The sequence below is a fragment of the Denticeps clupeoides genome, chromosome 6 (assembly GCF_900700375.1).
Source record: "Denticeps clupeoides chromosome 6, fDenClu1.1, whole genome shotgun sequence".
Lineage (NCBI taxonomy): Eukaryota > Metazoa > Chordata > Actinopteri > Clupeiformes > Denticipitidae > Denticeps > Denticeps clupeoides.
The window spans coordinates 24634030-24659903 of NC_041712.1; the positions used below are offsets into that span (position 1 = coordinate 24634030).

At 47.5% G+C, this 25874-nt stretch overlaps 3 protein-coding genes across 10 annotated transcripts; all 3 read right to left on the reverse strand.

Moving 5' to 3' along the window:
* Positions 1-1009: 1009 nt before the first annotated feature.
* Positions 1010-8612, reverse strand: fhdc3 (FH2 domain containing 3). Its single transcript, XM_028983152.1, has 11 exons — positions 8211-8612; positions 6960-7021; positions 6280-6382; positions 5789-5874; positions 5346-5446; positions 5204-5274; positions 5024-5131; positions 3982-4052; positions 3771-3888; positions 3499-3663; positions 1010-2188 (listed from the first exon to the last, which is right to left on the reverse strand). Exons 1-11 carry the CDS (start codon positions 8610-8612, stop codon positions 1010-1012), a joined length of 2466 nt encoding a protein of 821 aa, XP_028838985.1.
* A 5969-nt stretch (positions 8613-14581) lies between these two features.
* On the reverse strand, positions 14582-15929 carry LOC114792830 (trichohyalin-like). The gene has a single exon (XM_028984301.1). It carries the CDS (start codon positions 15682-15684, stop codon positions 14605-14607), a length of 1080 nt encoding a protein of 359 aa, XP_028840134.1. The 5' UTR covers positions 15685-15929; the 3' UTR covers positions 14582-14604.
* Positions 15930-17166: 1237 nt separating this feature from the next.
* Positions 17167-25422, reverse strand: arfip2b (ADP-ribosylation factor interacting protein 2b). Of its 8 annotated transcripts, XM_028984300.1 has the most exons (11): positions 25221-25422; positions 24780-24875; positions 23484-23516; positions 23083-23191; positions 22647-22706; positions 21161-21247; positions 20781-20896; positions 20475-20696; positions 20087-20244; positions 19634-19808; positions 17167-19206 (listed from the first exon to the last, which is right to left on the reverse strand). In XM_028984300.1, the coding sequence occupies exons 2-11, from the start codon at positions 24861-24863 to the stop codon at positions 19051-19053; spliced, it is 1200 nt and encodes a 399-aa protein (XP_028840133.1). In that variant the 5' UTR covers positions 24864-24875; positions 25221-25422; the 3' UTR covers positions 17167-19050. The 8 variants fall into 8 exon arrangements, with proteins under 8 accessions (XP_028840133.1, XP_028840125.1, XP_028840127.1 ...); XM_028984292.1 differs by lacking the exon at positions 22647-22706 and having other exon boundaries at positions 25221-25420; XM_028984294.1 differs by lacking the exon at positions 21161-21247 and having other exon boundaries at positions 25221-25420.
* Between the last annotated feature and the right edge of the window lie 452 nt (positions 25423-25874).

The following is a 25874-nucleotide window of genomic DNA, read 5'->3' on the forward strand; positions in this document are numbered from 1 at the left end:
TTTGCTCTGATTCCTGCTTTGCACACTCTTGGCATTCTCTCCATGAGCTTCAAGAGGTCGTCACCTGAAATGCTTCTCCAACAGTCTTGAAGGAGTTCCCAGAGGTGTTTAGCACTTGTTGGTCCAGCTCACCCCAAACCATCTGGATTGGGTTCAGGTCCGGTGACTGTGGAGGTCAGGTCTCCACTTTTTGTTAAATACAAAACTCCACATGTGTTCATTCATGGTTTTGATGCCTTCAGTGAGAATCTACCAACGTAAACGGTCATGAAGATAAAGAAAACACATTGAATGAGAAGGTGTCCAAACGTTTGGCCTGAACTGTGTGTGTACACACACACACACACACACATACACACACGTATAAAAACCTAAAATCCCATACGGTGTTCCTCAGTGTTGACAGGCACAATACAATTTCAAACTTGGACCCATCCTGAATAAAAGGACCAACTCACATGGAGAGGAATAAAATGAAATAAACTTCAGTAATGTTCCATGGATACAAGTTTGTGTCCACCATGATGGTGGACACTGGTCCATTTCAAAATTCCGCCAAACTCACCATGTACCCTGAGAAGTAAAAGTGCCCGTCGTGAAATCAGCGTATCCCTACTCTTCCTCTAAGTCACAGCGGCACCAGAGAAACGCCAGGTCCAACGCCTGAAGACGGGCTGCCAAGGTGAGCAGGAGGTTAAACAAATAAGCAGGAGGAACGGCGAGCTTTAAATAAGGATGTGGAAAGTCCACACTTTATTACATAAAAACACGACATTTAAATGAAACAAATCAGGAGCTTCGGTCCCTGAAGGCAAAACCCGAGTGTCTGTGTGATGGCTTGGTGCACGGTGTGTTGAAGACGGGGGAAGTCAAAAACATGGTGCGTAGGTCAGGAAGGTCACAAACACCAAGACAAGTTCATGTTTGTCTTGGTTTTATATGTAAAACACATTAAACAAGGTTGAAATTTGCCTCAGGGGAGCATAAAACGGTAAAATGTGGCTGTTCTTTACGTCTCAGGACCCCGCCGGTCCCTCTCGTCCTCGGCCTGCGGTCTGCTCCAGTCCCCGAGCCGTCGGAAGAAGGAGGCGAGGAACAAGCTGTCCTGCCGCTTGGCCGGGGGGCCGTCCTGACTGAAACGGCGGTGGAAGAGCCCCCCCAGGCGGCTGAGGGCCGGTTCCGAGCTCTCGGTCAGGGACCGGCACCGCTGGCCCGGCCCCTGAGACGGGGTTCTCCTCGAGGGACCCTCGGGCAGGCAGGACGACCCCCGCAAGACGAGGGGGGACTGGCAGTGTTCGGCGGCGCGCAGGCGGGCGGCCGGCGAGCGCCGGGAGGACGGGGGCGTGTCCGGCAGGGCCCAGACGCCGTCGTCCAGGCTGTCCGCGCGGGAAAGCGAGAAGGAGCGCCGCCGGCAGGGGGTTTCGCGGGGAGACACGCGGGGACTGAGAATAGTCCACGGTGACCCCAGACCACCGTGACCGTTTTGGAGGGCCAGGTCCACCTCCCTAATTTCCCGGTGCCGTGGTAACGGCTGGGGGGTGCTGAGACCTTGCGGCACGCGCAAGGTGTCTGGCGCCGCGGCATCGGCGAGGAGGTCCCCGCGGCTGTTGTGGTAACGCAGGACCTTCCTGGACGTCCCGACTTCATCATCCTCATCCCGTTTCCCCTCTTCCTCCTGCTCCACCCTTTTGTCCACCTCTTCAGTTCCTCCCTTCTGCTGATCCCTCGGCTCCTCCCCTTCTCCCAAGGGAGTATGCTGGTTGGTCAGGGTCAGGGCGTGGCTGCGGTTGCTGCATGTTGGCGTCAGCGTGTCGTGTATGTTCTGACCCCTCCTCGATCCCGCCCGCATCCTCTGTTCGTCCTTCACCGCGGCCTCTGCCATGTCCCCAGGCGAGCGGCTGGGGTCGAGACGCCCCTCCGAGTCCCCGACTCCATCCTCGTCCATCGTGTCCAGGCCGGCCTGCCGAGGGCGCGTCTCTGGGGGTCCCGCCGCCGCCGCCGGGTGTGCGGGTCCGGGCTTGCGGCGGGAGCTGCGGCCGCTCATGAAGCAGTGCAGGACCGACTCCAGAGAGTCCCCCTCATCGTGGTTCTTCTCGCGGTCCGAGCAGGTGGCGGTGGAGCGGCGCTTCGCAGAGTTCAGACGCCGGCGCCGCTGCCTCACCTCGGCCGCCTCTCGCTCCTCGTTCTCCTGTCAGAACAGAAAGCAGCTTCATCAACATTACGATAACCTAAAACAGTAACTGAAATTGTACGGCAGTGTTGTTTTAGTCAAAATTTATGAGAAACCTTTTAAACATGACACACAAATGTAAATGCTGGTCATGTGACCACTATAATGAAATGGATCATGTTACACTGTTAAACAAAAAAAACAAGACTATATATGGTTTACAACATAAAAACTGTACCAAAATGTCTCTTCAGGTCCCCAATCATGACTTTGTGAGATGATTTAACATTTAACATTCATTTCTGCGGTGGCTAGAAATGGCGATAGGTGTAAAGAGTGCTTTGGTCATTCAGAGTGGCAGCTGAGATAGTCGGATCTGGAATTTGTCCCCTTTTGACGTCACCCCTTGGATGTAAAAATGAGCACAAATGTATTTTTAAGTTCAGTCATGGCAGCCATTGAAGAACCAGTGGGGCACGACTGTCCGTGCCAAACATTGTGGCCGGTGAATGGTGTTGATGACGCCATTTCCGCTCAACTTTTAATAGCCGCTGTCCTCCTCGTTCCGCCTCTCTGAAACGGCGCGTCCTGGGAAATGTCATTGTGGGACCGGATCAAAGTGGCTGTAATTCTGCACCAAGGCGGTATTTCGGAAAGAGACTTCGGATACAGTATTAGGGGACCAATAAGACCGATACAAAAGCGAAAAGTCTTGTTTAGTCTTGTTTAATCACATTATTATATTGCAGATTCTGTTTCCTGTATCATCGGGTCACACAGATGACTGCATCAATTAGAATTCGTTAGATACTTCTGATGGATGAGGGAAAATGACAGTGACCTATGGCCACTTTCTTTACAGTGAAGTAGAAAAGAAAACAGAATTAGAGCGTCTTTCGTGTCTGGGATGGATGTAGAGCATTCTTGAGTACATAAGGTAACAATAACCCATAATAATATGGGTTTGACCAAACTGAAATGTCTATTCTACTAGGTACTTGTACTTTGTTAAATAGAAATACATTACTAAAAAAACAATTGTGTCCTCATCAGATAATTCTGACTAAAATAAGAGCAAAATGCGCAGACTTCAGTTGACTGAACTTGACTAGACTAAAATGAGTCTGGACGTGAATAAGACTAATAAAGACTAAAACGACAGATGGATGCAAAGACTGGACCTTGCAAAAAATATAAAAAGGAAGCTAAAACAACAATACGAGAGAGGGAATTATGGCACTTGTACCAAGAGCCTAGGTCGTATTTGGGTCACAGGATGCTCTTGCAAATTCAAAATGGGTGTGGACCCGATTCAAACCATTTCTTACCAGAACAGCCTTCTCAAACTTCTGACAGAAGGAGTGGAAGATGGAGCAGCACTCCTCCAGTTTAAAGGTGGCAGGGTCCTCACAGAAGAACTCGGCCACCGCATAACTGATGCACAGCAGCTCCCGTATCACGGTCTCCACCTCGTTCAGGTGCAGCTCCGCCATCTGCAAAAAAAAAAAAAAAAAACATGGCGAGGAATCAGGCGCGGTTCAGGCCACGTGTGAAACGAGCGTTCCGGCGTTCCTCGGACGGAACGCAAGGAGGCGCTCACGCTGAGAAATCCCTCCATCTGAGTGTGCAGGTCTGCCTGCATGCTGGCCTCCTGCTTCGCTGCCCGGATCCTCAGCGCCTCCCTGTGGAAATCAGACTCCACTTCCTGCTTCAGGATCCTGCAACACAACACAAACACGCACCTCTGCTCAGAAATAAGATTTTTTCCCCTCGTCATGATTAATTCAGCACGTCTGATTCATTTCAGAAACCTGGATGCGGCCGCAATGTGTTGAAGCTGCCGAGGAAACTGTAGCAGGGAAACGTCAATCTTCTGCGCTTGCTGTGATAAGGAACATTGGACTATTAAATAAGCCGGCTACACTCATTCATTGACAGCAAATTAGACACGATAACGAAATGTCAAACTCAATACTAAAGATTGAACACCATATATCAATAAATGAATAAAATTAATTTAAAAAATGTGCAATTAAGATATTTATAAAATTCAGAGAGAATCGAAGACACAGCCACTCTTATAGTTAACTTACTTTAACAGTATTGCTTGACAGAAGCAATAAAAATGTATTCATATTAAGTTTGAACTTCACTCCCCTCTCGAAACTCCACATATAATTCGGAGTGGTGGTGTTTGCTAAATTTGTCCTGCTGCTCGCTTTGACAGCGACAACTCTGAAGCACTTCTTGCAAACATGTTTAAAAAGTCCCATGACATGAAAATGTGTGACTTTGTGAGAAGATATAACATTGATACGAGTTCCCCGAGCCTGTCTATGGTCCTGAGGTAACTAGAAACGGTGTAAAGAGTTCTGCTTCACCGTTCAGAGAGCGGCAGCTCAGGCGGTCAGATCTGGAATTTGTCCCCTTATGACGTCATAGGGGGGGAAGGTTACCTCCCGTTTATCATGCTTTTTCGGCCCAGAGAATTTCCCGCCGCATTTCCCTGTTTGACCGAGATTTTTGTGAACCGGCAAATGCAAAATTAAAGTATTGATACTAATGTTAATTTATATCGAAATAGACAAATTTTTGTATCGATTAGCGTCTGAGATTTTTTTTATTTTTTTTTTTTCCCTACAACATTACAGCAAATACTGGATTATTAATTCTTAACGTCAAAATGGACACAAGTCTGTTTGGTCAGATGGTGCCACCATTTAAATAAATAAAGGTGTATGAGGAAAAACATGTCACCATGTCACTTGATGATAACGCCTGTCTAGCTGGGACATAACTAAGCTGACATGCTGGGTGGGACGTGGCTATTGTGAAACACACTGGAGACGTTACCATGGCAACATAATGCATGAGGTTCATCCCCGGCTTGTTTGCTTTTGTGTCGACCACCCGGAGCAGAGAGGTCATTCTGAAGCCGATGGCACTGCCAGCATATCCACCCTGACGAGCGTAAATCACAAACGTCACCTGCTTGTACGAAAACCGGCTCCGCCGAAGACCACCCCCGCCTACCGAGTTCATGTAGTTCCCGGCCTTGAGCACCAGACGGATGATGGAGTGAAGGTCGTCACAGTCAAGCAGCTCTGGACACACACAGTTTCAGCATTTAGTGGGAGACCGTAGATGTGCAGGAACCAACTTTAAGGACGTTTACCGTTGGCCGCGGTGACCATGACCGAGATGGACTGCTTCAGTTCATCCATGAGCGGGAAAAATTCCTCCATGAGAATGAGGCTGTTCAGACGCTCCTCATAGCTGAAGACAGACAGAGTTACACCCAGCTGCAAATGCAGACTATAATAGCAATAATACGTAATGCGTTAATACAAAAAGATTCTGAAGGACGTTTGAATAGGGTGAGAATGCACGGGCGTACTGAATTGTGGCAGAAAATTAAATAAATAAATAAATAAAGTTGAGTTTTATAGTGTTAAATATTTTAATTTAATGTGGTAATTTAGACAGCACGTTGAAGCTTTATAAATTGTCCAATTTATAATTATTCTTAGTAAAAACATTTTTAAATGCATTTGATTTGTCTAGCAATAACTCCAGACACCGAAATGACACTAATTTCACTGCACACTCACACCTCACCCTGAAACTTTCACCAACGTCACCATGAACTGGTCCGCTTCGGTTAAGGTGGCCAGGTCGCCCTCAAACGACCGCAGCTTCCTCACCTGTAACGGGCGTACGGCCTTCGATCAGCTTCGTTTAGAGGTGGAGTTCGACTGACACTCGGGCCCTGCTCACACGAGAACGTTTCCCGCAAAGCGGCTTTTTAGTGAAAACGCGTCCCATGTACAACGGTGGCGGAGAACACTCGTACTGAAGCAGCTACAAGACGTCCCCTCGACGCTGCACATTTCACTAGGCGCCGAACAAGGAGAGTGGGGAGCTACAGCGCCACCTACAGGTTAAAACAACATTCGGGATGTTCTATGTGTGTCCGTGTTCCAGATAAGACTCAGGTTTTTAGGGAAAAGCGTTCTGGTGTGGGCGGGGCCTTGGAATGAGTATAACTGATGAGTGTTAATAAGGTAAAAATAAGGTCAAATAAGGGGTTCGGTAAGAAGGGACGTCACCTCTCCATCTTCAGGCAGCAGTTTGCGCAGCTCCTTCAGCTTCCCCGTTCCAAAGCTCTGACCTTTACCCTGCTTGATGTCCTCCACCAGATCCTTCACTGGTCTGTAAAAACATTCACACACACGTATAAATATGTTCTGTAGATGAAACATCTATCGGTCTTATGTGGCTTTATGAGATCCTCCTGCTCCTACAGAGAAACGCAGCAGCGTCCAGGAGAAACCGCCATGGATTCGAAAGTAAATAAAGCTGAACGATATCAGACAGGAGGGCTGAGATAGTCAATGAACTCGCCTGTGAACCAGAAGACCCAGGTTCAAATCCCACTCACTACCATCGCGTCCCTGAGCAGGACACTTAACCCTGAGTGTCTCCAGGGGGGGGGGACTGTCCCTGTAAATCCCCCTTTTGCCAAACAAACCGCCCGACTTTATACAGATCGTACTGAGATCTGCAGAATTTGGAGGCCAAATCAACATCACAAACCAGGGGCACTGAAACCAGAGAACGTTTCGGTTGGTGGGATGTGAGGAAGGTTTCCCAGTAGAACGTCTGACCACGTCTTCCCCGGGTAAGCGAAACACACACACAGGAGGACCATTTCTCAGCATGGGCACCCTGACTGGTCTGAGTGTTGCGGCTCCTTTCTGCCAGGGGCAGAACCCGGGCGAACACTTACCTCCTGAACTGCTTCAAGAAGATCCCGATGTTCATGCTTTTCTTGGAGTTGAGGATTGAGACCTGTTGTGAAGGAACAAACAGCACAGATGACAAACAGAAACACTGGGCTGTACGGTCAACATCGCGGTCACCAGTTCAACCGGGTCTGATGAACAGATCGGGGTCTGATGCTTTAGTGACATTTAGACAGGCGGCGTTTCAAAACATACGGAATGTGTGAGAACATTTACGTTTCTGACGCCCTTATCCAGAGCGCCTTACAGTCAGTAGTTACAGGGACAGACCCTCTGGACACTCAGTGTCCTGCTCGGGGACATCCTGGCAGTAAGTGGGGTTTGAACCTGGGACTCCTGGTTCATGGGTGGCTGTGTGAGAAATTTGGAGGGAAATAGTGTGAGGGTGGTAGCCTAGTGGGAAACACAGTCACCAATTTCTTACTGGTACCGAGAAGGAACAGGTTCTCAGCAGGTGGACGAGCTTCTGCTACAGGGCTCTCCTGCTTTGGAACAGACTTCCTGCTGATGTTAAGAACTTTAATATTCAAGTCCAGGCTGAAGACACGTCTTTTTATTCAAGCATTCCATAACAGTTAAATCTCACTAACACCACGATGCTCATCTCACGTCTAGGCTGCCCTAGATGGTCATCTACCATAACCACTCGGTCCCAGACACCCGAGTCTGATCTGAGTTACTCTAGATCCTGGTTCCTGGTAACGACCCAGCATGAAACGTGCCAGAGGGTCACCAACACCGTAACGGCTGCAGTTCCAGGGATCTTCAAATGGACCAACATCATTGTAATGCACATGAAATATAGACCAGGACACTGTCCAGTACCTCCAAACATGGACAGATCTTTTCTCCAAAGCACCACATTGGACTGTTTTAACACCAAACACCTACTGCACCCTCACTCCACCCTCCACGAGTTATCCCTTGTGTGCAGACAACAGCGTGTCAACGGTTGGGTCCGTCAAAGCCCGTTGAGACAAACTATGTGCGATTTGGGGCTAAATAAGAAATTAATGTTGCCGCTGAAGATCTTGACGACGTTATTTAGCTTTGAGAAGATGAAACATTACTTCTGTTCACAAAAGGGCTCTGATGAAACAACATGGGCTGACTTCACATCTTCAGCCGTCCAACCAATCTGGCTGGAAACCATGATCCCGATGTTCTCCAGATTTAAACCGAGGTGGACTGATTTTAATGAGTCAAACAAGCCATTAAATTGCCTTCTCGTTTACCTTCTCGACCCCTGGTCCAGTCGGAGAGACGCCGTGGACGCTCTTCTTCAGGGCGATGGCCTTGCGCGGCGGGGCGCGGTCCCGGTGGCTGAACAGCTCCTCCATGCCCTTGGTGTCCAGCTGGATGTCCTGCAGCACGGCCTGCGCCGTCCACACGTTCCTCCTGCCCAGGACCCGCTGGTGAGGGATGGTGTCCCAGTTGAAGCTGCGCATCTTGGAGCGGCGCAGGGCGCTGCGGGCGAAGGGGTCGCCGCCGGCGACGGGTGGAGGCGGCGGGGGCGGGGGCAGAGGGGGAGGCGGCAGCATGGGAGCCGGTGGCGGGCCGGTCCTGCGGTGGCCCACCTCGCGTGGATGGGTGTGGTGTGATGCTGATGCTGTTGCTGTGACAGCGGCTCCATCCATGGGTGGGAGGAAAGGTCAAGAACTTTCACAGAGACCGTGGCAGCTGCGAAAGAAACTCGATTAAAAACACTACACAGCTCATTAACCAGCTCACATCATACTTCTAGCGGTCATATGAAACACTTATTCCACCTGCATGAGGGCTATAGACTTAAAAAATGATAATCAGAGGTGATCATGATATGGCACTGCAGCCATATTCAAATTCGCCACAGAAGTCAGTCCTACAGCCAATAAACGCTTCACACAAAAACTACCGACTTGTAACGGAACATTCGAAATAAATTGTCGGCAGACGCGAGGAAGGCCGTAGATGCGATACGTACATGAATCCAGACCCGAGGGCGAACATTAAAAAACGAGTTTAAAAAAGTTCTTTAAAAGTCCCGGCGCGCCGCGCCAAACGCATCAGGCGCATCCAGCGCGCTCAGGTGCTTTAACGCGCCAGCCCCGCCCACTTCCGGTCGCGGCCAAACAAAAGAAAAGTCCACTTTATTGTAATCTCACTATATCAATCACTATATAACTCGCCATTTACATTATATAACTCACTATATAACTCAAAATAGAACTCGCTATATACATTATATAACTCACTATATACACTATATAAAATCACTATGTAACTCGCTACATACACTATATAACTCACTATATACATTATATAACTAGCTACATACACTATATAACTCACTATATACAAGTACACAGAGAGATGAGATTGCAAAGATGTGCAAAAAGACAAAAACATGACAAGGGACATTATGGATATTGTGGACACTGTAGACATTGATGACATTGTGAACCTTGTGGACATTGTGGACACCGTTGACACTGTGGACATTGTGAGCCTTGTGGACATTGTGAACATCGTGGACATTGTGGACACTGTTTACATTGTGGACATTGTGAACATTGTGCACTGACCCATAAAATAGTGGAGGTCGAGACAAACTAGGCAGACAAGTAGCAGCACTTAGTGTATGTGGTATACGATCATATGCTATGACCATAATGGTAGTGGTAGTGATATGAAATTATATGATGACCATAACATAGCAGCACAGGGTGAGGTAGTAAGAGATTAAGGATTAAAGTGCAGGGTGTAATACTTCCATTAAAAAGAGCAGAACTCATGTTCAGTTTGTAATGTGCAGTTTTGGGAGGGAGAAAAATCATCTGTAGAAAAGTTCAGTTTTTAGTGCAGCGGTTTGAAGCTCATTCAACCAGGCTTCTCTGACGTTTGTATCGACGTTCACACGCATGTGCAAAACCAAGCAGCTCAGAGTCCAGGGCTTTTGTCTTAAACATTCACTCCACAAGGATGAATAGTTTTCTGGTTCTTCACCGTATAGTCGGGCGGCATGGTGGCGGGGAAGGTTAGCAACTTGACCTCACACCTCCAGGGTTGTAACTTTTTATTCCAGTTCAGACATTACGTGTGCGAGGCTTGACATCGTCCAAAGTAAATTTTTTAGTTTTATGTTGTACAGGCTCTGCCCTTAACGTGCGTCCTTATCAAATACCCCCATTCCCGCGCCAGCGTCCTGAAGGGGAAAACCCCCCCAAAACGTGACGTCACTCAATCCAGCCAATCACATTGTTTCTTAGCTCGAGTTCTTCAATCTGATTGGCTGAATGAGGAGCCGACATCATCATCATCATCAAGTATTATTAAATATCCCCATTCCCGCGCTACCGTTCTGAAGGGGGAAAAAAACCCAAAACGATACGTCACTCAATCCAGCCAATCACATTGTTTCTGAGCTCGAGTTCTTCAATCTGATTGGCTGAATGAGGAGCCATCATCATCATCAAGTATTATTAAATATCCCCGTTCCCGCGCTAGCGTTTTGAAGGGGGAAAAAAACCCAAAACGTTACGTCACTCAATCCAGCCAATCACATTGTTTCTGAGCTCTAGTTCTTCATTCTGATTGGCTGAATGAGGAGCCATCGTCATCATCAAGTATTATTTGGATGGTAGTAGCCTAGTGGGTAAGACACTCGCCTCTGAACCAGGAGACCCAGGTTCAAATCCCACTTACTACCATCGTGTCCCTGAGCAAGACACTTAACCCTGAGTGTCTCCAGGGGGGGGACTGTCCCTGTAACTGCTGATTGTAAGTCGCTCTGGATAAGGGCGTCTGATAAATAATGTAAATTATTAAATATCCCCATTCCCGCGCTAGCGTTCTGACGGGGGAAAAAAAAAAAAAAACGTTACGTCACTCAATCCAGCCAATCACATTGTTTCTGAGCTCGAGTTCTTCAATCTGATTGGCTGAATGAGGAGCCGACATCATCATCATCATCAAGTATTATTAAATATCCCCGTTCCCGCGCTAGCGTTTTGAAGGGGGAAAAAAACCCAAAACGTTACGTCACTCAATCCAGCCAATCACATTGTTTCTGAGCTCTAGTTCTTCATTCTGATTGGCTGAATGAGGAGCCATCGTCATCATCAAGTATTATTTGGATGGTAGTAGCCTAGTGGGTAAGACACTCGCCTCTGAACCAGGAGACCCAGGTTCAAATCCCACTCACTACCATCGTGTCCCTGAGCAAGACACTTAACCCTGAGTGTCTCCAGGGGGGACTGTCCCTGTAACTGCTGATTGTAAGTCGCTCTGGATAAGGGCGTCTGATAAATAATGTAAATGATTAAATATCCCCATTCCCGCGCTAGCGTTCTGACGGGGGGAAAAAAACCCAAAACGTTACGTCACTCAATCCAGCCAATCACATTGTTTCTGAGCTCGAGTTCTTCAATCTGATTGGCTGAATGAGGGGCCATCGTCATCAAGGATTTTTTCTAATGTTTATCTTATGTTTCAGATGTGTGATGCTCAAGAAAGGCAAGCAGACTTAACTATTTTCTTTAATCGTTTATTTTCTACAGACAACTTTTTAAATCCCACATCGCACCCGCTGCGATGTTGTGCCTTACGACGTCAGCATACGCTCCTGTTCTCCAGCCTCCTGGATAAACCTGCCCGCTTATGGTCTTGTACTGGTTTCTTTTCTCCACGTCTCGTTGGGAAGTTTCTAGAAGGCGCTTTAGTTGCACTTTCAATCCTGCCGTCTCCTCAACTTGCCCACAGAGCTCCTTCTCCCTCTTGAGGAGGATCTTCAGGGTTTCCTCGATCGCATTGTTCATGTCCTGGAAGTGTTTCTCCAGTTCCTTTCTGCTCGCAGTTTCCTTGAGGAGCACTTGTTCTAGTTCTTCTCGTCCTCTGCGCGCACGGTCTCTTTCGGCTCTCGCCATTTCAAGTTCCTCTTTTATTTGCTGGATCTCTTGGTCGAAACGTTCTTTTCTCTTCTGCTGATCGTGGAGCTCTGTCTCTTTCTCCAGGAGAAGCCTCTCTGCCTCCATCCTGATTTCCCGTTTTGCTTGGAGCTCCGTTTCGGCCTTCTCTCTCCTCCGGTGCTCGTCCATGGCCTCCGTCCTGAGCTGGTCTTGTTGCTCCACCTCCCTCTGCAACATCTCCTCATAAACTATCTGCTCGGTCTCCAGGTTCCAATGGCGCTCTCTCTCGGCCTCCATCTGCCTACAGGCCTCTGTCACGTCGCACAAGCGCCTTTCTGCCTCTTCTCTAGTCCGCCTCTCCATGTGCAGCTGTGCTTCCAGCTCCGTGCATCGCTTGTGTTCGAGAGCTTTTTCTCCTCTCAGTCGTTCTCTTGTGTCACACTCAGAGACCTCCATGGCATATTGCCTGTCCCTCTCTTGCCTCAGCTCTTCACACAGCGCCAGGCTGTTCTGTTGCGTGTCGTGAATGGCCATCTTCAGGTGTTCACTAGAGGCCATGAGCATCTTCTCCATTTCTTTATGATGGCTGAGATCCCTTTCCAGGGCTTCCCCAATCACCCCATCGAGCCTGTGAACCTGTTCCTTGAATTCCTCAACCTGACCCGTCTGAATTGACTTCGGGTCGGTCATGCTGATCCAGTGAACAAAGTGCTTCCACATCTTCATTTCTGTCGCTCTGTACTAAAACTGAACTCTGAAGCGGCTTCTTGACGGCTCACCTCTTATATAGAGAGAAGCTGATGATGTCACTTCTTTTTCAGCAAATCACAGCGAAGTTTCCTTCACATACTAAAGAACTTTTATTGATCATGGTGTTTGGCAGTAAAATGTAAACATTGTTGCTAAATTTGATTGGCTGAATAAAAAGTGACATCATCAGCAGCCAATCACATTGAAGCAGCTCAGAGACCAGGGCTTTTGTCATTCACTGATTGACAAGCAATTGAATAAAGTTTTCTGGTTTTTCACCATATAGTCGGGCGGCATGGTGGCGGGACAGTTAGCAACTTGACCTCACACCTCCAGGGTTGTAAGTTTTTATTCCGGCTCAGACGTTACGTGTGCGAGGCTTGACATCGTCCAAAAAGCATGAACAGTTGGTGGATTGGTGAACAGATCGTTGTACAGGCTCTGCCCTCAACGGGCGTCCTTATGTGGTGGAAATTCTGCCGTCTGGGGAGCTGCAATAAAGGAAGTCAACTGAATTGATTATCCAAGTTTATTTTACCGCGCACGGGGGGACCCACAAGAGAACATCCCCCCCGCTTGATTACAGTTCACAAGCATTTATACATCTGGGGTGTACAAGGTCGAAAAAGCAAGCTCGCACCACTTTGGACAGTGGCGCCCATCAGCGTCACAGAACCTTTCTTTTATCAGTTTATGTCTAGTTTTTGCGTCAAACTTTTGCATTACGTTAAACCAAATTTAACGTAATGCATAATTACCACATCCCATTAGCATTTTTTATTTTAGCATGCTAGTATTAACATGCTAGTTTTTAAACGTCACCAAATTTAACGTGACCATTACCATTTTTAACGTTAGCATTAGATTCAAGCATATTAGCATTAATATGACAATATGCATATAAAATGGTGGTAGTAGCCTAGTGGGTAACACACTCGCCTATGAACCAGGAGAGCCAGGTTCAAATCCCACTTACTACCATTGTGTACCTGAGCAAGACACTTAACCTTAAGTTGCTCCAGGGAGACTGTCCCTGTAACTGCTGATTGTAAGTCGCTCTGGATAAGGGCGTCTGATAAATAATGTAAATTATTAAATATCCCCATTCCCGCGCTAGCGTTCTGACGGGGGAAAAAAACCCCAAAACGTTACGTCACTCAATCCAGCCAATCACATTGTTTCTGAGCTCTAGTTCTTCATTCTGATTGGCTGAATGAGGAGCCATCGTCATCATCAAGTATTATTTGGATGGTAGTAGCCTAGTGGGTAAGACACTCGCCTCTGAACCAGGAGACCCAGGTTCGAATCCCACTTACTACCATTGTGTCCCTGAGCAAGACACTTAACCTTAAGTTGCTCCAGGGAGACTGTCCCTGCTGATTGTAAGTCGCTCTGGATAAGGGCGTCTGATAAATAATGTAAATTATTAAATATCCCCATTCCCGCGCTAGCGTTCTGACGGGGGAAAAAAACCCCAAAACGTTACGTCACTCAATCCAGCCAATCACATTGTTTCTGAGCTCTAGTTCTTCATTCTGATTGGCTGAATGAGGAGCCATCGTCATCATCAAGTATTATTTGGATGGTAGTAGCCTAGTGGGTAAGACACTCGCCTCTGAACCAGGAGACCCAGGTTCGAATCCCACTTACTACCATTGTGTCCCTGAGCAAGACACTTAACCTTAAGTTGCTCCAGGGAGACTGTCCCTGCTGATTGTAAGTCGCTCTGGATAAGGGCGTCTGATAAATAATGTAAATGATTAAATATCCCCATTCCCGCGCTAGCGTTCTGACGGGGGGGAAAAAAACCCAAAACGTTACGTCACTCAATCCAGCCAATCACATTGTTTCTGAGCTCGAGTTCTTCAATCTGATTGGCTGAATGAGGGGCCATCGTCATCAAGGATTTTTTCTAATGTTTATCTTATGTTTCAGATGTGTGATGCTCAAGAAAGGCAAGCAGACTTAACTATTTTCTTTAATCGTTTATTTTCTACAGACAACTTTTTAAATCCCACATCGCACCCGCTGCGATGTTGTGCCTTACGACGTCAGCATACGCTCCTGTTCTCCAGCCTCCTGGATAAACCTGCCCGCTTATGGTCTTGTACTGGTTTCTTTTCTCCACGTCTCGTTGGGAAGTTTCTAGAAGGCGCTTTAGTTGCACTTTCAATCCTGCCGTCTCCTCAACTTGCCCACAGAGCTCCTTCTCCCTCTTGAGGAGGATCTTCAGGGTTTCCTCGATCGCATTGTTCATGTCCTGGAAGTGTTTCTCCAGTTCCTTTCTGCTCGCCGTTTCCTTGAGGAGCACTTGTTCTAGTTCTTCTCGTCCTCTGCGCGCACGGTCTCTTTCGGCTCTCGCCATTTCAAGTTCCTCTTTTATTTGCTGGATCTCTTGGTCGAAACGTTCTTTTCTCTTCTGCTGATCGTGGAGCTCTGTCTCTTTCTCCAGGAGAAGCCTCTCTGCCTCCATCCTGATTTCCCGTTTTGCTTGGAGCTCCGTTTCGGCCTTCTCTCTCCTCCGGTGCTCGTCCATGGCCTCCGTCCTGAGCTGGTCTTGTTGCTCCACCTCCCTCTGCAACATCTCCTCATAAACTATCTGCTCGGTCTCCAGGTTCCAATGGCGCTCTCTCTCAGCCTCCATCTGCCTACAGGCCTCTGTCACGTCGCACAAGCGCCTTTCTGCCTCTTCTCTAGTCCGCCTCTCCATGTGCAGCTGTGCTTCCAGCTCCGTGCATCGCTTGTGTTCGAGAGCTTTTTCTCCTCTCAGTCGTTCTCTTGTGTCACACTCAGAGACCTCCATGGCATATTGCCTGTCCCTCTCTTGCCTCAGCTCTTCACACAGCGCCAGGCTGTTCTGTTGCGTGTCGTGAATGGCCATCTTCAGGTGTTCACTAGAGGCCATGAGCATCTTCTCCATTTCTTTATGATGGCTGAGATCCCTTTCCAGGGCTTCCCCAATCACCCCATCGAGCCTGTGAACCTGTTCCTTGAATTCCTCAACCTGACCCGTCTGAATTGACTTCGGGTCGGTCATGCTGATCCAGTGAACAAAGTGCTTCCACATCTTCATTTCTGTCGCTCTGTACTAAAACTGAACTCTGAAGCGGCTTCTTGACGGCTCACCTCTTATATAGAGAGAAGCTGATGATGTCACTTCTTTTTCAGCAAATCACAGCGAAGTTTCCTTCACATACTAAAGAACTTTTATTGATCATGGTGTTTGGCAGTAAAATGTAAACATTGTTGCTAAATTTGATTGGCTGAATAAAAAGTGACATCATCAGCAGCCAATCACATTGAAGCAGCTCAGAGACCAGGGCTTTTGTCATTCACTGATTGACAAGCAATTGAATAAAGTTTTCTGGTTTTTCACCATATAGTCGGGCGGCATGGTGGCGGGACAGTTAGCAACTTGACCTCACACCTCCAGGGTTGTAAGTTTTTATTCCGGCTCAGACGTTACGTGTGCGAGGCTTGACATCGTCCAAAAAGCATGAACAGTTGGTGGATTGGTGAACAGATCGTTGTACAGGCTCTGCCCTCAACGGGCGTCCTTATTAAATACCCCCATTTGAGAAAAAAAACTCTATCCAGCCAATCACATTGCTTCTGAGCTCTAGTTCTTTAGTGTGTGATGGAATCCAGCCAATCACAATTGGTTACACCACTGTAACCAATTCAACCACATTTAACCTCCTTCCTCTCATCCCTCTAACCTCCACTCCTCCTTTTCATCCCTTCGTCATCCCATTGAAAACCCACTTTACTGAGAAGGATGTTAAAATTCTCAGTCTTCCAACTATTGATTAACGGCATGTCCCAATCATCACCAGATATCACATGGTGCATCATGGTCTCTCACACTGTTAGCATTTTTCATATTAGCATGCTAACACGTAAATTCTTCGACATGTCCCAAATGTAAACAAATATTGTTTACCCTGTTAGCATTTTTCATGTTAGCATGCTAATATGCACATTTTTCAAGATGTCTCAAACGTCACAAAATTTCATGTTACACATCGTGGCCACGCCCGTTAGCATACTAGCATTAATATGCTTACATGTAAATTTTTCAAAATGTCACCAAATTCAACCACACTGTGGCCACACCCCATTAGCATTTATGACTTTAACATAAGCATGCTAATTTTTAAACATGTTCCAAACATCAAGTATCACCAGACGCATAGTGGCCACACCCTGTTAGCATTTTTTACATTAATATGCTAGCATTAATATGCTAACATGTTTTTTTTTTTTAAACACATCATGGCCATGACCTGTTAAAATTTTGTATGTTAGCATAAAAGTGCAGCACAGCACATGGTGACACAACGAAATGTTTCCTCTGTATTTAACCAATGCCCTTGGTGGCAGTGGGCAGCCATGACAGGCACCTGGGGAGCAGTGTGTGGGGACGGTACCTTCATCAAGACAAAATCAAAGTTTGTTCATGATCTTTTCTAGTTAACATTGCAAACTTGTCCTATTACCACGATAAATTAATGTTTTTTTTAAACAAGGACACAATTAAAGACACAAAGACCAATGTTTTTTTTTTTTTATCTTTTTAAATCACATGGGTTTCACTTAGGGTGAGGGTATGGGCTGAATTTGTGCTTGTAGAATCTGAATTCGAACTGAATATATTTAAATCTGAATAAATTTGAATGGTTAAAAACTGAATGTATTAATTTGAATCTGAATTTTACATCCATCCCTAAAAATGTAATGCGAATTTGCTTCTCCAAATTCAATTTCAGTTTTTTGCTACACACAATCCAGGTCCTTAAGGAAAAGCAATGGAGTGCAGATTTCAGACAGAGCTCATTTCCTTGGTTACGACAGGAGACCTGTACCAAATAAGCGTCTAATAAACGAAACAAAGCATCAGTCTCACTAGTTAATTCATATTTCTGACTGTAAATGAGTGTCCATTTAGGATTCGAAACAAGCAAATTTGCTTCCTGCTGCACATTTACCTGCTGGTTATGTTCTATCGGGACACGCCCATGTTAACCTGCGTCGTTCGCATTTGAATCTGTTCAACCTGCACACGTGCTCTTTTGATTCCCTGTCGGCCAGTTTCAATTTAATTGTAAATCAGATTCAAACTAATACATTCAGATTCAGTTTGTACAGATCAGATTTCAAATAAATTTAGCTTCTACTGGCACAAACCTCAGCCCATAAATTTTGGACGACATGAGGAATACGGGAGATTATCACAGAAATCTAGTTCATCCTCTTCTTAAATATCCATACATATATAAACTCAGAATCATACTACAGCATGAAACATAGTGATTGTATGCAAAGGATTCACGGTCACCAGCCTCTCAGTCATCTAACGTCTACAGGCTAGAAACAGAGTGGCCCGGGTTTCAGGTACAGCCGGAGACGTAGATTCATCACACAGTCCTTTACTGGAAACTAACTGGTGCATCACAATGAAGACGATCAAACATCTCGGCCTGGCAAATCATCTAGTAACTCTGAGCTTAATGGACAAAACTATTTTACAAACAGGAAAAAAAGAAAATACAAATGAAATTTAAAGAGCTGAACTGAGGGCTGTTTGGTCCTTCATCAACCTTCTGCATGAACTTGGCAAGTGGAAATTATTATTATTATTTTTATTTTTTTATGTAATTCAATTTGTGAATTAAAGAGATTCCAAACAAAATTGACATAATGTGCATGTCCCATAAAGCATGTGATTTCATGGTAAATCAGATATCAAATATTATACTTTGCTGTAGTGGATTCGCAGGTTTTGAATTTGTTCAAAAACTTCCACAACCAAAATGGTCAACTATGGGAAAATTGCCATTTCCATGTCGGATTTGAAAAACCGACAGGTAAAATATACAGAGCAGTTTGGGAATAAGAAGAAAAGGTACAAATATTCACACTTGAATATTGCAGGCCTCACAGCAATGAAAAATGAAACTGAACGTTCACTTAACGCGGAGGAACATTTTCATATATTTATTGAAATATCCTTCAAGAACAATCCAGGGGTCCTGTGAAGCCTCTGATTGACTTTTTGAACTTGGATTGCAAACGCGGGTTTAAACTTGTGACTATGGAGTAGAGGCAGGAATGAAGGAGAAGTGAAGGGTCCTGGAGTCTCTGCTTCAACAGAGCAGGAAGGAGGGAGGCACTGGTCTGGAGATGAACTTTGATGAATTTATCCCTTCATGGTGTGGACACAACAGAAAAAAAACAAGCAAAGGAGGTGAGAAATCAGGGTGCACCGCGGGGTTCTGGTGCCAGAGGAGCAGATTCCTGCAACCGTAATCGGTCAGGAGGATAAACCCAACCTCAGCGCCTCATATTCCATTTCTGACGAGGACTGGCTCAGAATGACGGCTGAGGGATCCATCAAGCGCTGGAGGAGGTGGTTTATGGACCGGGTCATGGTGGTCTCTCACTGGTCCTCCAGCCAGGAGGGCTTGTCCGCTCCGGGGGGCTTCATCTTGATGTTGAACTGCTTTAGGGTCTGCTCCAGCTGCTGCTGGTTGCCGGCAAAGTACGCAGAGATGGCGTTGTGGAAGAGGAGCAGCTGCTTGTGCATCACTTTCACCTGGAAGGACATGCAGAACAGGGGGGAGGAGTCACTTTGGCACATCAGCACCCAATCAGAAAAAAGGGCTCGAGAAGCCTTAGAAGCGTACATGCTGAAGCATAGCAACATACAGAACACAGTTTTGTAGATTTTAATAAAGATTAAAAAAAGCTTTAATCAATAATACACTACTATACATTAGTGGTTGGCCATGTATTTAGAATAATAATGGTAATTTATTTTATTTGCCAGATTGAGAAGAAATATATATATCATGATATGCTGATTGGAAAGCCTGGTACTGCTGAAGAATTAATTGCCCAAAAAACAGCTACTTCAGTGGTGTGCAACGACTTTAGATTTATAAGCACCATTGGCGAGCCCTTACTGTACGTTAAAGTCAATCTTTGCGTGTGTAAAGGGGCCGATATTAAGACTGGTTTACCTTGTTCTCCTCCAGGAACTTGAGTTTGATGGTGACGTCGCTGCGCAGCCGCTCGTACTTGTCCTTCTGGGCCTGATACTGCTGCTGCGCCGCCTCGATCCTCGCCATGGTAACCGCATCACGAGGGCCCAGGCTGAGCTCTTCAAGGTCCGCTCTGTACGCATCATATTCCAGTCTGCACAAACAAAACAGCTACTGCCCATCAACTTCAAACACATTTACTGCATTTACCAGACGCCCTTATCCAGAGCGACTTACAATCAGTAGTTACAGGGACAGTCCCCCCCTGGAGACACTCAGGGTTAAGTGTCCTGCTCAGGGACACGATGGTAGTAAGTGGGGTTTGAACCTGGGTCTTCTGGTTCATAGGCGAATGTGTTAGCTGCTAGGCCACTACCAAACCCCATCATCGCTCAATTATGGACAATTCTTCCTCTCCGCTCAGAACCGTACCTGGCGTTCTCGTACATCTTGATGGTCATCAGCGTGTCCTCCATCGTCTTGTTGACCAGCGTGTTGATGCTGGCCACGAAGAAGTTGATGGCTCCCAGCAGCGTCTCTCCGTTTTTGCACAGCAGCTTCTGTGTCTCCGCGTTGTAGCCAAACTCATCCTAGAACAATAGAAAATACTTTAAAATGAAGACCTTTAAAAATGTCATCATTATATTGATGGTCCATATATTGATATTTCAATATTTCATTTAGATATTTGCCGGGGTTGCACTGTGGAACTCTGGGACATTGAAGTGCCTTTATTTCTACTTTACTGCCCCTAGTGGGGACGCCTGGTATCGCGCCGAACATCATTTCAGCAGCACTGGTTCTAACTCTGGCCACTGACCCGCAGCTCCGGAGATTTCTGGCTGAGGTCGGCGAACGTGTCGCCCAGCGCGTGCTGCGTCTGCACCATGCTGTAGAAGTGGTTGGTGAGGGCCCGCGCCAGGCGCAGCACGTTCTCGTACTTCCTCTTGGTGTCACGCAGCACCTCGATCTGGGCCTCTAGCTCCAGGTCCACCGTCCTGGAGCCCCGCCCGAAGCGCTCCGAGAGCATCTGCTTAGTGCACTGGGAGGAACGGGGCAGGACGTTTACATATACAGGAAGTGGAACCGAGACTACGCCGGTGGAATGATTTAAAGTGACAGACACCTTATACGTGTTGAGACCCCACTTCTTCATCACGTCAAACTTCTCCACAGCGATTCCCCTGGCGGCTTGGTCTGCTGACATGGACTGGCTGCTGTCACTGTGATGCATGTCAGATCCTAGCAGCACAACGAGAGAATCACTTCAACACAAAACCACATGCACTTTGACAGATCTCTACAATCAAACTTTTAATAGCTGCAATAGACCAGACCTCAAATCCATGAGGAACGTGAAGCTCTAGCACAATCTTCACCAAAGTGGACTTTTCTACAGCAGAATAAAACGTACGTACGACCCGTCACCATACGGACAGGAGACAGAAACAGGAGCAGCGGGGATGGAATGGTGAATGGGGGTGGTCCGAGTCCTGGTGGGGATACCTGCGATGTCCTCTGATTGGCTGGCTATGCGGCTGGCGGCGGTGTGGCTCGGGGCAATTCTAATGCCCCGGGACTTCATGCGCAGGTCTGGTGGGGACGGGGAGGGACGTGGGAGGTTTGTGTGCGAGATTGTATGATGTTGTGGTTAATCAGGGCGGGAACAGTGGAAGAAGCAGGACAGGACAGGAGAAGAAGTGAGAAAAGATGTTAGTGAGACGACGGAAATGACAGATGGTAGATGAAATGAGAAGAAAACATTTTCAAAATGTGGCCATAAATGCTGATATTACAAAACGTATAATAAGTTATTTACATTTACAGCATTTATCAGACGCCCTTATCCAGAGCGACTTACAGTAGTTACAGGGACAGTCTCCCTGGAGCAATTTAGGGTTAAGTGTCTTGCTCAGGGACACAATGGTAGTAAGCGGGATTCGAACCCGGGTCTTCTGGTTCATAGGCGAGTGTGTTACCCACTAGGCTACTACCACCCTGGTAGTTATCCCAACACCAGACTCATTTTATGATGAACATTACATAAACATTGTGGACTAGAACACTTATATAACAAAACAAGAGTTCAGACTACAGGGTGGGCCATTTATATGGATCCACCTTAATAAAATGGGAATGGTTGGTGACATTAAACACATTTTATAAGTGGTCAGAAACTTGTAAATAACTCATGAAAGAATAAAGTTACGTTAAAACCAAGCATAACCGTTGTTTTTCTTGTGAAATGACCAATAAATTTTATGTGTCACATGACCCTCTTCCTATTGAAAAAACAAAAGTTGGATCCAAGATGGCCGACTTCAAAATCTTGAAAAGTTTGCCCCCCCTCACATATACTAATGTGCCACAAACAGCACGTTAATATCACCAACCACTCCCATTTTATTAAGGTGGATCCATATAAATGGCCCACCCTGTACATCACATCAAGTTTAAACTGATCTAGATTAGAGGTGTGGCCCTTCACTGGTCCCAGGATTCAATTACGATTCAAATGTCTCAACGATTAATCACAATGAATCTAAATACGCCAGTGAGACGAGCGTTCGGTTGACTGCGAATGGTGTCAAATAAGCGATGCACGCAACGGAGAGGAGAGCTGAAGAGCTCTCGGTCGCTAAACTGCAATCAGTGCTTAAACAGCGGCGGGCGCTAAGCAGCGTTGAGCAAACGGCGATAAAACGTCAATCAAACGCAGCTAGAACGCGCAAAAACACGTAAATACTTCCACGTCTGCTGCGTGATGCGTCGATTATGAGAATAACGTCAACACCCCTACTCTAGATATGACTGGACGTGGACACACACACACAGGACACTTTTCAGCACAGTGATCAGGTCCAAACCGCAGATCGAAGCCCCCAGCCCCGCCCTGATCCGGACAGGGCGAGCGAAAGAGAGACACCCGAGAGACGGCCCCGCCCCCTGGAGGAGTTTAAGAACAGAGACAGATGAGCGGCGGCGCGGCCACCTTGTCCGGGGGCGGGGACACGTCTGGGCGGAAAGTCGGAGTTGAAGTGGACGGCCGGCCCTGCGGGACAGAACCAGGTCAGACAGGAACGTGAGCGCTGTTACCAGGTTTACTGGAGCCTGTGGAACCGTGCCACGCCTTTCCTTCTTTCGTTGCGACATGTGACCTGGTTAATAGGTCCCTGTTGTGTGTCTCTATATCCAGACATGACGGCGTCCCGTAATCCCCCCTTTTACGGCCCCCCTGTAGTTCCTCTCCGTATGTGGGCGTGAGATGTGATGTGATGTGCCTGTGATGTGGCGACTCTGGAACGAACAACGACTCTGGTCCGCACACCGTAATACGGATTCGGCGGAAAGGGAGACGTTTATTTTTAGCACGCCTCCCGTTCAGCGGGACGTTCCAGAAGGAGCCGAGCGGAAGCGAGAAAAGGCACCTTTGATGGAGCTGGTCGGGATGATGCCCTCCGCCGTCCCCCCGTAGCCCCCAGAGACGATGCTGGTCTCGTTCAGGTTCGGCCCAGACACCATCACCTGCTGCAGATCCTGGATCAGCACCGAGAGGGAGACAGGAATCGATGCTGAGCGACACGTTACGCGCCCGACGTGCATTACAAAACAGACACATGGAGCCGGCCCACAGACACCAGGACACCCAGTAGTAGACACAGGGACGTCCACAGGATGCCCCTCAAAGCCGCCGCCCCAGTAAAAGCCCACAATGCAGCTGGAGAGGCATCCTGAAGGGCCAGGTTAGATGTAGGACAGGTTTCTTCTACACACAGGAAGCAGACACGGCGACAGAAGCACACCAAGAGGAACCTGCGGGACGGCCTACCTTCTCATCTAAGCTCCACTGAAGCTGCGCAGCCTGCATGGGTGCAAGGGGGACACGAGAAGGCAGACAAAATAATAAATAAAAAAAAACAACAGAAATGATAAAAACACAAGATGCAATAAAATGAATAAAGGAACTGAAAGTAATGGGGTTTTCGTGGGATTTTCCCATGAAAAGCGGCCTGTGTGATCGGTAGTAACTGGACCAAAAACGCTCCTTTATTTTACACGTAAACTCTGCTAAATATTACTGGCTCACCACCTTTATATTAATACTGTAATAAGCAATGCTGGGGAGTCAAGGCCCCGAACACCGGAGGGGGCTGTTCGAATTTCCAACAACGTGGAACGCGGAGACTATTTAAATTCGCACAGGGAAAGGCGTCATTGACACACAACAGCACAGCACACGATGCACACAGTGAAATGTGTCCTCTGCATTTAACCATCACCCTGAGTGAGCAGTGGGCAGCCATGACAGGCGCCCGGGGAGCAGTGTGTGGGGACGGGGCTTTGCTCAGTGGCACCTTGGCGGGTCGGGATTCATTTACATTTCCGGCATTTATCAGACGTCCTTATTCGAACCGGCAACCTTTTGACTACGGGGGCCGCTTCCTTAACCGCAAGGCCACCACTGGCCCGTGATAAAGAATGTATTGTGCCGCCATTATTAACGAGGTCAGTAGGGTCGTGCCAATATTGGATTTTTTGCGGCACGGACTGTTGGAACGATCACTGACAGAAACCGAACCCGGAAGGTCAGCACTGGTCCTGAACTTTGTCTGGAGTTCCATGGGCAGTGGTGGCCTAGTGGTTAAGGAAGCGGCCCCGTAATCAGAAGGTTGCTGGTTCAAATCCCGATCTGCCAAGGTGCCACTGAGCAAAGCACCGTCCCCACACACTGCTCCCCGGGCGCCTGTCATGGTGCACACTGCTCACTCAGGGTGATGGGTTAAATGCAGAGGACAAATTTCACTGTGTGCGCTGTGTGCTGTGCTGCTGTGTATCACGTGTGACAATCACTTCACTTTCTTCTTCTTCTTCTTCATCTCCGTGTAATAAAATGACAACCCAACCCAAGACGTCTGTTTGCTTTTCCTTCCCGGATCTGCTGTTTGTCTTGCTTTGTCTCGCTGGGCGTGTCCCGAGTAAACCAACAGAACCCGGCGTCTCTTAATACATCAACGTTTAGGCCGCTCCTTCACCGGGCGCTGCAGCCACGTCACGTAAAACCGGCCCAGATAACGACCCCGATCTTAGACAGTGGACACGACCAGGACAACGTGACCCCGCTCACCTGCTCGAGGCCGTCATCTTCCGCGAGGGTCCTGGAGTCTCCGTTACCGTTGATGGGGATCTCCATGGTGGCGGCTTTGCTCATGCCGGAGGGTCTCTGCGGACAGGGGGAACAGATTAAGGGACAATTCCGCCTCTGTCCTCCTGGAACAGGTCGGGAGCGACACGGGAGGAACTGGGGGCGGGGCCTGGAGATAAGCGACCTCGGCGGCCCCACCTGTAAAGAACACACACCTGAGTACCCAGAATGGAAACCTGCACACGTGACCCGAGGCGCCGTCCCACGGGGTTCCCGCACCTGCTGCGCCCACCCGAGGCCGTAAAATAAAACAGCCACCGCGAGCCATATTCTTATTGTCGATCCGTTATAAGTTATTATTAAAACTTACAGCGGCGTCGGGCCGCCATTCCTGCGACCGCCGAAGTTTGAAAAATGCCTCACCTGGCTAGCGGCTAGCGCTGCGGCGCTGCTCCCGGACACCGGCCGAGACGCCGTCTTGAAGTGGGACCTTCAGGGGGATTCTGAGAGACGCGGAGACATGTCGCCGACGTCCGCGCTGGGCCAAAGCCCGTTGTTTGTGTCGCTCCGACTCCGAGCCACTGACGACGGCTTCCGGACGGGACGTCACGGATCGTTTCGGGCTGATCCCGGATCAGCTTGCAGATACCGTTACCATGGCCACGAAGCGTAGACGTAACGACTAGATGCCGCGTCTACGGGAGCGAATGCGTCAACGGAGCCGCCATCTTGTGAGGGGCTGGCGCTCATTTTAAACGAATGAGCGTCTATCAGGGCCAAGGTGGAAAACAGAAATAAAGAACCATAAACCGGCAAACTTGAGAGGCGGTTTTTATTGTCTTGGTTCGTTTATACTGTCAGACGTATATTCACAAATAAATAAAAATGTAATCTGCATATAGGTATTTTTAAAATCTTTCACTGAAAGAGCCTGGCAGTCTTCATGGTAACCCTGTAGCGTGACCACTCATACATTCATATTCACACGTTTATCCAACAGGCATTTGTATGGATTTGTAGAGAACTATAGACAATGAGATGCACACAATACATTTTTCAGACAAGGAAATACTTTTT

Coding starts and splice junctions, on each gene's coding strand:
- fhdc3 (XM_028983152.1), bottom strand. CDS start 8,612: ATGGATGGAGCCGCTGTCACAGCAACAGCATCAGCATCACACCACACC. Junction 5,447..5,788: donor ACGTTGGTGAAAGTTTCAGG/GTGAGGTGTGAG, acceptor GTCTGTCTTCAG/CTATGAGGAGCGTCTGAACA. Junction 3,889..3,981: donor CACATTGCGGCCGCATCCAG/GTTTCTGAAATG, acceptor GTTGTGTTGCAG/GATCCTGAAGCAGGAAGTGG.
- LOC114792830 (XM_028984301.1), bottom strand. CDS start 15,684: ATGAAGATGTGGAAGCACTTTGTTCACTGGATCAGCATGACCGACCCG.
- arfip2b (XM_028984300.1), bottom strand. CDS start 24,863: ATGAGCAAAGCCGCCACCATGGAGATCCCCATCAACGGTAACGGAGAC. Junction 23,517..24,779: donor AAGATGACGGCCTCGAGCAG/GTGAGCGGGGTC, acceptor GCACCCATGCAG/GCTGCGCAGCTTCAGTGGAG. Junction 21,248..22,646: donor TGTCCCCGCCCCCGGACAAG/GTGGCCGCGCCG, acceptor CGTCCCCACCAG/ACCTGCGCATGAAGTCCCGG.